This window comes from Trachymyrmex septentrionalis, unplaced genomic scaffold (assembly GCF_001594115.1).
Source record: "Trachymyrmex septentrionalis isolate Tsep2-gDNA-1 unplaced genomic scaffold, Tsep1.0 scaffold6, whole genome shotgun sequence".
NCBI lineage: Eukaryota > Metazoa > Arthropoda > Insecta > Hymenoptera > Formicidae > Trachymyrmex > Trachymyrmex septentrionalis.
In genome coordinates, this window is record NW_017305778.1 from 1,454,577 (window position 1) to 1,464,755 (window position 10,179).

Genomic DNA, 10,179 nt, shown 5'->3' on the forward strand with positions numbered 1-10,179 from the left:
TATATATATATATAATGACATGGATTGTCATGATATGGATTTAAAATCCATAATGTTAAATCTATATTCTATTGATGTTTATATCAACATTAACAGGGTGAGATTTACATAAATCCTGAGTAGTGTTAAATTTACACTCATATTTTTTAGAGTGAATATATAGTAGAAGTGCCATGACTGATAGCTGTTGCACGCAAAGATAAATGAGCATCCAGAATAAAGTTGTCATATTGATTTACATAACATTCTCATTGATTCATACAATCTTACGCTAACTACGTTGTGCTTATGCATTTTGTATGCTACAGCCCTAATTATCGCTGTCTCCACATCTGTCCTTGTCTATTTAGGTATTTTCACTGCGATACATCGATTGTCTCTTTAAAGTTAGTTTTGAAATTCTAATATTACAAAGATATATATCGCGTAAAGTTAGGTAGTAGGTAAAGTTAGTAGGTAAATGTACACGATTGTCATCTATAGAGCAAGCGCATAGATAGATTTCAAACAGACAAGGACAGATGTTGGAAACACTTTTGCTACGTTATTCAAATCGATGGCACTTTTATGATGTAAGAATACCAGATGTAACATTTTTGTTGTTGCGCAGATCATATTCAAAGTAATGACGACATTTGTAATCAATTAAAAATTGATCCCAAATTTTAGAAGTCAATATAAAATCATTAGAAATTTAAAATTTACCTGGTTATCTAATCAGGCAAATTTTAAATTTCTAATGACTTTTATATTTGATTTCTAAAATTGATTACAAAAGTTTTAACATTCTGCAACCAGTTTAAGTATCCTTAATTATTTTGATAGTCTCACAAAATTATTTTCGGATTTGTATCTACAGCTAAATTTCTAGATACTGCAACAAAGTCGTTCTTTCTGTTTAGGATTAACATTGCACATAAATGATGGCTGAATATAATTTGGGGCCAGTTTCTGGTTAGTTAAATTTAAAATTAAAACCATTATTAGAAATTTAAAATTTGCCTGGTTAGGTAACCATTATATTCAGCCATCATTTATGTGCAATGATAATCCTAAACAGAAAGAACTTTGTTGAAGTATCTAAAAATTTAGCTGTAGATACAAATCTGAAAATAATTTTGTGAGACTATCAAAATAATTAAGTAGGATACTTAAAACTGATTGCAGAATGTTAAAACTTTTGCAGCCTTGCACATCATGATTGGAATTTCTACGTAATAATTATTTTGATGGACCAACAAAATTATTTTCAGATCTGTATCTCTATAATTAAATTTTGTTAGATACTTCAATAAAATCGTCCTTCCCATGTAGTATTCCTACATCCTAGACATCTTCAGTGTACATAAAATTGCATCGTGTTTCACACTTGTAAAAATCAGCGAGATTTTCGGTGCCCGGTCGCGGAAGTGGGCGGTGCATGACGTAATTATGAAGATGCGACAAATTTTGCGTCGCGAATTTTGCATAGCCTGCGATTCGTGTAATTTGATCGTTCTGTTGGCATTTTTCTATCGGAAGGGAGAAGAAGGGGGGGTTTGATACCGGGTAACATTCTGAACGAGTCTCGAAGTGATAGGTATCATAAATCGATGCTCTGGACATTGACTTTAATCAGCGTAACGGTGTTTGCAATTTGTCGTTTCTCCCTGGTAAACTCGACTCGGTAAAGATTGGAAATAGCGACAGAAATACGCTTCTTGTAGTTTACGCCAGATATTTTAACGCCTCGACACATCGTCGACAAAGTATATCCTCAAATAGACCGTCCTATATTTGCCACGCTGTTCGCTTGCGGACGACGAATTGCGTCTTCGCGCAACACTAGTCGCGCGAATCGAGTAGGAGATAAACTCTTATAAGCGGAATTTTATGTAGAAATTAAATAAAAATATTTTCTTCTGGACTAAAAAATAACTCGTTGCCTAACGACGTTCGTTCTCTACATTGGCTGCGTTTAGCAGAGAAAGCAGTTTTGCAATTGTCGCAAAATTCTTTAATATGGTTGATCTTACGAGTACCTTCTTTATAGGTTTTTATTGAATCTACACTGTTAGATATCAAAAGAGCAATAGTAATCTAATTCCTTGAGTTAAATAATATTATGCTATTTTTAATTTTTACACGGAAAAAAGAAAATAGCTGCTGTAACTAAAAGTTACATGTAGTAATTAAATGATAGGTGTAAAAAATATGGACAGTTAAAATATAGATATTATAGCTAATGTTTTAGCTATGATACCTACATTATAGCAGCAACAGCAAACTATTTCATCGTTATAGTTTATCAATTTATAGGTAGCAAATCTGATAAATGAGCAATTTCTGATGAATTCGGAGTATCCGCAATAAAATAAAGTGTGCGATGACGGCAATTTGCTCGACGAGATTAAAAGTAATAAATATAAAAATAAAACTTTCGTAATTTCGGCGATAACTTTTCGCGAAAGCATAAAGTTATATTTTACGTTTACCTTTCACCATCATCACTTTGTGTTTCAGTGGTTTATTGCGACTATACCGCCTCGGGAAGGTCACTACAGTTCCTCGAAGATTACATCGCCAAGGAGGTGCTGCCATGTTTGGGCGACACTCGAGCATCCACGTCCATCTGCAGTCTACAGTCCTCTCTTTTTAGGTAAGCGATAATGGGCTCGAAAAGTCCTCGTCCTTTAGAAGAATAAATGTAGCTTTGCGAAGAGTCGCTTTCGTTGAGATCATATGTACGAATTGTACATGGAAAGAACGGTTTGTTAAAGTATCTAAAAATTTACACATAAATCTTTTTGTTGAAAATAATTTTGTTGGATCAAAATTATTATGTAGAACGCTCAAACTGATTGCTAGAATGTCCAAACTTTTTGCAACGTTGCTCATTATGCTCGAGTTTCCTATATTTTTATAACCCAAACAAAATTATTTTTAGCTGCATTTACACAAATTTTTAGATACTTTAGCAAAATTATTTTATCTGTTTACGAGAAGTCAAAAAGAAACGTTCATTTTATTCTAATTTATTATGATGAGAATTTAATTTTTTTTTTTTTTTATTTATAAATCCTATCTCACACACATCTTTCTCCTTTTCTTTTATTGTACAATAATACTTTTACGCCATAAATGAAACTTTTTATTTATCCCGTTCTATTTAACTTTTAATTCATGCTCCGTGTAGGCTTCACTTTATAATATTGATCGTAATTATTATTTCATTAACGTAATCTAATTTCCCTCTCTCGTATTCACATCGATTGCTCGTGAAAGGATCTCATTCTGGCGAATAATAAAACGTTCTCTCGTTCACTCTCATCCGTTCACTCGCTCACTTATTCAAGCTGTAAATTAATCTTATTCATATTTCATTTCAATGTAACTGGGACACTGCGGTATTGTCGATATACGAATTTTCATCCGCGTGATCTTGCATTAATTTTTGTATGCAAATAGCGTTAGGCGCGGCGTTCATGTTTTGACTTGTTTGAGACGAGAAACATTCGCTCCTCTCGCCAACGCGTCTGCTATTAAATCAAGTTATCGTCTGTCGCGATTTCTAATCCGACATTCCGATAAGCAACGAGTTACGAGTCGCGACAGTAAGTCTGTCGTTTTGTTCGCGTCATATTGTTTTGAAAGATATCCGCTGGAAACTTTCTCGGTCGCAACATAAATTTAATCGGCGTCGCGATTAAAAAATCGCTTAATGATGAAGTACCCATCGTCTAAGTGTTATCATCAGCGTTATCATCGACGACGACTTTCGAAGGAAAACGTAAACTGGATCGCTTTTAAATCTTGTCCGACTAGAGTCTAGTTCTACAATTTATAGTTAACTCTTAATCGAAATTCAACTTATTCCTTATTTCCTTCCAATTATGAAAAAATCCAGAATTGGAAAGAGATGAGAAATAAATTAAATTAACATAAAACAAATTTTGTAATAATAATTAGAGGCATTTTTGAAGTCTTTTGCAGTGAAAAAATGATTTCACTTTATGTCCGGATATTTTTTATCTTTGATCCATTTGCGGTGGCACGAAGAAAAACATAGACCGGATTGCTTTAAATCTATCTCAATCGGGTGATAGTGGCGAGGGATGCGCGAAACGATCTCGATTCCTCCGTTTGGTTCCTTTACGCTGATGTCCCAGATCAATATCTACCTCTTTTTCCCTAAAAATCGTGATGCTTATTCAGTGGTCCTCGAAAAAACCGCGATAATGATAACGATGTACACGATGGTCTCATCATTGCGACGAATGACACATTCAGGGGCCATGTATACACAATATGCAATAAATTACCGTGACCCGCAATTTTAATCTCTCTCTGCCTCACGAGATTGCTGATGTTGTTTATCTCCATTGGGGGACAGCAGCATCGTTTGAGACGTATATCGCTTTCATTTCATAATTTATTATGCAGCTTGTATATAGCAGAGCGTGACATTCAATCGCAACCCAGAATTCATTTATATTTATGCTGCCAACCAAAAGTTTTAAGTAACCATATATAAAATTTTAGAAAATTCCAGTTATACTACTTAAAAGTTTGATTCATGCCTTGCTCAATATTTTTTTAATTTGAAAGCAAATAGGGATTGTATTTACAATTGTGATGAACATTTGTTTGATTTCAAAAAAGTAAATTATAATCATAGTTTTTTTTTTTCAAAATTGAGCTATTAAATTATTTAAGAAGATGGGAAAAGATGTGGAAAAGTTGTTTAGAAAAAATAAATAAATTTTTAGTTAAATTATCCAAATTAATAAAAAAACGATTAAACATAAGAGATATTAAATTTTGAAAAAAGTATTTAATATTTTTTACTGGTAAAAAATTTGTGAGAAATATTTTTTGTCAAATTTTTAAACCTTTTATTGTCTATGTTAACATAAAACAAAGAATCAAATAATAAAAACATGTTAAATCATGAGTTGGATTTGATTTCATATAATAGATATTTTCTGAAATAATCTATTTCAATTAATTTAGAAGAAAATTGAACAGTCACATAAAATCTTTTTTTTAAAACTGAACTAGGTTATTTTAGAAGATGAAAAAGTCTTAAAAGAATTAATAAATTTGTAACTAGATTACCTAGTAAAAAAGTGATTAAATGTAAGAGTGATTACTTTAATTAATGAAGAAAATACCTTACAAATATTTTCTGTGAAACTTTCGAACATTTTATATTATTTCTCATTTTGTTATAAAACAATAAACAAAGTAATAAAAACATCTTAAATTATAATATATAAATTTGTTTTTATTTCACATAGTAGACAATTTTCATTAATGATTTCAAACCTTTGACCTGCGTATATACATTTTTGTCTTAAATATTAATATTCTATACATTCCATACCATTATATCATATACTGTAAATTTCCCGTAAATATTAAATAAAAAGAAATATCAATCGGATAAATATCTCATGTTGTACGACGAGCGTAGGTACTTAAATTAACAATTGAGAAATTAACGTAATTAACTTTCTTGAGTGACGTGCTGTCGCAATGCTGTTCGAGTCCTCGTTAATTATGATTAATGCTTGCTGCGAAATCGATGGACACTGTACAAACTGTAAGATATGCATCGCTCTCCTCGACCTGTCTGTTGTCTCACAACACGTCATACGCTGCTAAATCCATATTGACTCTGTGTCAGTCGGCCGAGTCAAACGAACTTACACGTGTCGCAGCTGCTCATGAATACCCGGAGTTGTCCAATACATACAGCTTTATTATCATGAATCAGCGCGGCGGCCGCGTTATTCACGTCTAACTTGTACTATCTCGTTGTCAACACCTTCTTCCAACAAGAAGAATTCTATTTCTAAAATCTATCAACTATACTATCAAGAACTATTACGAGTGCAAATAGAACTTGCATCAAAACTTGCGGTGCGAAAAGATGAAATGCCAACTTCCCACACGCGAGTAAGATCGCGCCAACGAACTCTTGGCTGGTGTTTATAATTGATTCTTATATTTAAGACTGTCCTAAGTGCAGTCTTAAGATGTCATGAAATCATCAAAGAACTACATCTTAGTATCTCAAGACATTATTTAATCTCCTTCAGATCTGATTTATTGGAACCATGTTAACATTTTTTTTTTAATTTAATTCATGCACACTAATAATAAGTGATTCATATTAACCAATTTATTTTTTTTTTAATTTTGACTATTTTTTTGACATTTCATACATTATTATGTACATCAGATTTCAAATGATGTCGATAAAATAAAATAATTTCAACAGATAATGTCTTGATGTACATTACAATATACGCAGAGTCTGAAGGGGTTAAGACAATCTTAAAATAAGAACTGACTGTTAATACTGGCCTTTATCGCCAATTTCACGAAGGTCAGTTCCATACATTTGCGTACGTTTATTGTTGCAGATATGAGGCCAGAGACATCGTCAGACACGCAGTCGGGGCTAGCGAGCAGGATGCAGTCTTGTTCACCGGTCAAGGCACCGCCGCTGCCCTTCGCACACTTTTACGGCATCTCGATCTTTCCAAGTCCACCGTAGTCTTCGTAGGTCCGTTCGAGCATCATGCCAACCTGAGGCCTTGGCGCGAGCTCGATGTCAAGGTAAGCGGACGGTCGGCAGATAAATTTGCGTGGAAAAGTCAGCGTGCGGCTGATTCGAGCGCCGGATAAGCATGGGCGGGCAGTAAAATGCAGCGACGGCGAAGTGGATCGTTAAAGCGGGCCGTGATGGCCGTAGGAGATGCGTGAAGAGATTCGTACGGTATACGCAACAAACGCGGCGTAGCTAGCCTGAATTTTGGCAGCATGCCGAATATCGTTTTGCGCGAGCGGCCATTCCACCTACTCGTCGCGACCCTGATATGCGTCGCTTCTTGTTCTATTATCTAACATCTTTCAAAGGTCGAGCAATTTAATCGTTAATCGATCCTTAGTACGATTAAATCATTCATGTCCATTTTTCTTTTAAAATACTAACAATAAGAGCATCTTGCCAAATAATGATCTTTACTCTCTCTCAATTCTTTGGAGTGAAAGCTCTCTTACTTTAAAAAGAAATTTAGCCATTTTAGAAAATGGATGAGATTCTTTCGTAAAAAAAATAAATAATTGTACAGCTAGATCACCTAGACTCACTAGAGATTAGCAAACAAAAATAATTGGCTACTTTTACGAAGAGAATATTTTGTAAAAATGATTTTCTATAAACATTTTCTTTTAAACATTCTATATTATTTTTACTTTATTATAAAACAGTGAACAAAATTAATAAACATATTTTAAATTAACCACTCCCATTTTAAAAAAAGAGTGGCTCAATTTTCAATCTTCAAAAATAAGATTTCACTCTTCAGAGTGAGATTTACTCTAAATGTTTTAGAGAATATTTTCTTTTATTTTTTTATAATGCATAACTTTATACAAATACTCTCTAAAGATGTTGAAATATATGTAAGAATTACTTAATAATTTTTATAAACTTAAAGTGATAAAAATGAACCTGATACACGGACAGTCATTGTGTGTATAATATACTTGAAAATCATTGTGTGTCCAAGGATTAATTAATTCGTTAGCTTGTAAAATATAAATGATATTTCTGTATCTACAAATGTTTTTATTTTATAACAAATACGTATCTTCAAATATAACACAAGCGGTTGGACATTGACTTCAAAAAATCTGTCTCTAATAAATTTCGTGAAGGCCTTGAGACGGTCCGTATAAATATTTTCAAGGCGCACTATAATCCACAAAAATGGATCCTCTCAATCTTGAATAGTCGGGGATTGACGCTTGATTGTTCACAGTCGTCTAATTGCAGACACGATCCCACCAGACGTCGAGTCCACTGTCGAGCGGCGAATCCTTTGATAGAGCAATTAAATTGTTTTTACAGATAGTACGAGTTTCCGAGACCCGGGAGGGCTTCTTGGATCTGAATGATCTCGAACGGGGCCTCGCAAGAATGCGGAGCGAGGGCGTTGCGCAAATGATCGGATGCTTCAGCGCTGCCAGTTGTATAACGGGGGTTTTGGCAGATGACGTCGCGACGACCCTCCTGCTGCATCAATATGGCGCACTTAGCGTGTGGGATTATACCACCGCAGGTAATGATTGATCAAAGTATAAAATCAGTTGCTAACCGATCCAATCGGTCATAATCGATTACCATAGCATGTAATTTTCGAGCTACACGAAAAGAATGGTTTTACTGATATATTTAAAAATTTTGTTAAATATAAGATCTGAAAATATAATTTTATTTGGACCATTAAATTATGTATACACATAATTATGTACATACAAAAAAATACATATTGTACACAAGTAATGATTATTTGTTTCAAATATAATTTAAAAGATCATATATCCGTAAATCTATTATAAGTTCATCATCATTTAAATTTATTTAAAATGTATTCTGAATCCTAGTAAGTTTAATATTTCAGTCAGGATTATTAAATTAATACAAATTCGATTTGCTTATTATATAAAGTCGCTTTTTCAATCAATTTTATAACATTTTTCACAAGGAAATAAATTGTATTCTTATTTTGAATATGTAATGAGCTTTTCTAGAATTTTTAATAAGTATAGCTTAAGATTATTATAAAAATATTCTTTGTTAAAGATTCAAATTCTGTTAGTAAGTATAGAGTGATATTTTTCTGTGTGTACGACGTTCAAACTGATTGCTGAAATGTTAAAATTTTTTGCAGAATTACTCACCATATTTGGACTACATAATTATTTTAATAGTTTAACAAAATTATTTTTAGATCTGAATCTATCTAAATTTTTAGATATTTCAGTAAAATTATTCTTTTCATGCAAAATTAGTAAAAAAAACGAGCTATCAATTAATCTTTCACGCGCGTGGGGTTCTAGAAGTGGAGTATATCTAGAACGATCAGAGAGACAGAGAGAGAGAGAGGGGGGGGGAGAGGGGAGAGAGAGAGAGAGAGAGAGAGAGAGAGAGAGAGAGAGAGAGAATGCTATTTATACACATTATTATATTTAGCGTAAATTGTTTCACGATTAAAGAAATTTTTTCTGCATTTATCTTTATCTAAAGTATGTATAAAATATTATCTAATTTTCTTCAATCTTTATTTAATTGTAAATTATCAAGAAAATTATGAAAATTGAGATATAATGTGTCAGAAACGCGAATGATTAAAAAAAATCACGTGAGTAATGTTGAGTTAATCCATAGCCACATAAAAACTTTATTGATTTAATACACTCATTATTTGTATCAAAATTGGTTATAATATACACTCTAATTTTTCTACATTGCACTCATTCTGCTGAGGATTTTTAGTTGCGGTTACTGACTTTGATATGTGTCAAGCGAATTACGTGTTCCATCATGTGTGATGCGTGTAAAATAAATATCTTCGTAATGATAACTTAAATATTAATTGATGCTATACTCGTAATACTAAAATCTTTTACATAAGCGCTCGAACGTTATGTAATGGACAGATGATAAGCGGTTCAGTATCGGGGATAGAAGGCACGACGCTACGATGTTATCAATGTTGTTTTTTTCAGCTCCGTACGTCCCAATCGACATGAATCCGCATCTACCCGGAGTCGAAGAGACCGCGGTACACAAGGACGCGATTATCTTCGCGGGCCACAAATTCATTGGCGGCGTGCAATCGCCCGGTATATTGGTGACCAAACGATGGCTCCTGCGGGAGGACGTTGAGCCGGAGGACATGAGGGACTCCCATTACTATCACCGTGATCCTGAGTTGCGGGGCGAGAGCGGAACCGCTGGTGTAGTCGAGAGCATCCGATGTGGATTGGCGGTCCAACTGAAGGAGAACGTCACGCCGAGGGCGATCGTCACGCGGCAAGACAAGATCTCTCGGTGAGCGCACTTCTTTTCAAGGCGGAGAAATCGCGCTTCGACTTATTATACTACTAAAGATCCCATAATAGAATCCGGCGATTTTGTCAAAATCTTATGATGGAGAAAGATATATGTACTCTTTAAATTCTTTGAAGTGAAATCTCACTTTGAAGGATAAAAATTGAGTCAGTCTTGAAAAAGAGTAGCTCAATTTTCAATCTTTAAAAGTAAAAGTTCATTCTTCAAAATGACACTCTAAAAGTTTTAAAGAGTACATACTGCTTCTCTGTATATATATATATATATGA

General features: G+C 33.6%; 1 protein-coding gene across 1 annotated transcript in view; it reads left to right on the plus strand.

Moving 5' to 3' along the window:
• LOC108752292 overlaps positions 1-10,179 on the plus strand; it is a 90,258-nt gene that overhangs the window by 72,191 nt on the left and 7,888 nt on the right. The window contains exons 2-5 of the mRNA XM_018493023.1: positions 2,503-2,638; positions 6,411-6,606; positions 7,904-8,114; positions 9,565-9,889. Coding sequence (XP_018348525.1) covers positions 2,503-2,638; positions 6,411-6,606; positions 7,904-8,114; positions 9,565-9,889 — 868 coding nt within the window. The remainder of the gene's footprint in view (positions 1-2,502; positions 2,639-6,410; positions 6,607-7,903; positions 8,115-9,564; positions 9,890-10,179) is intronic.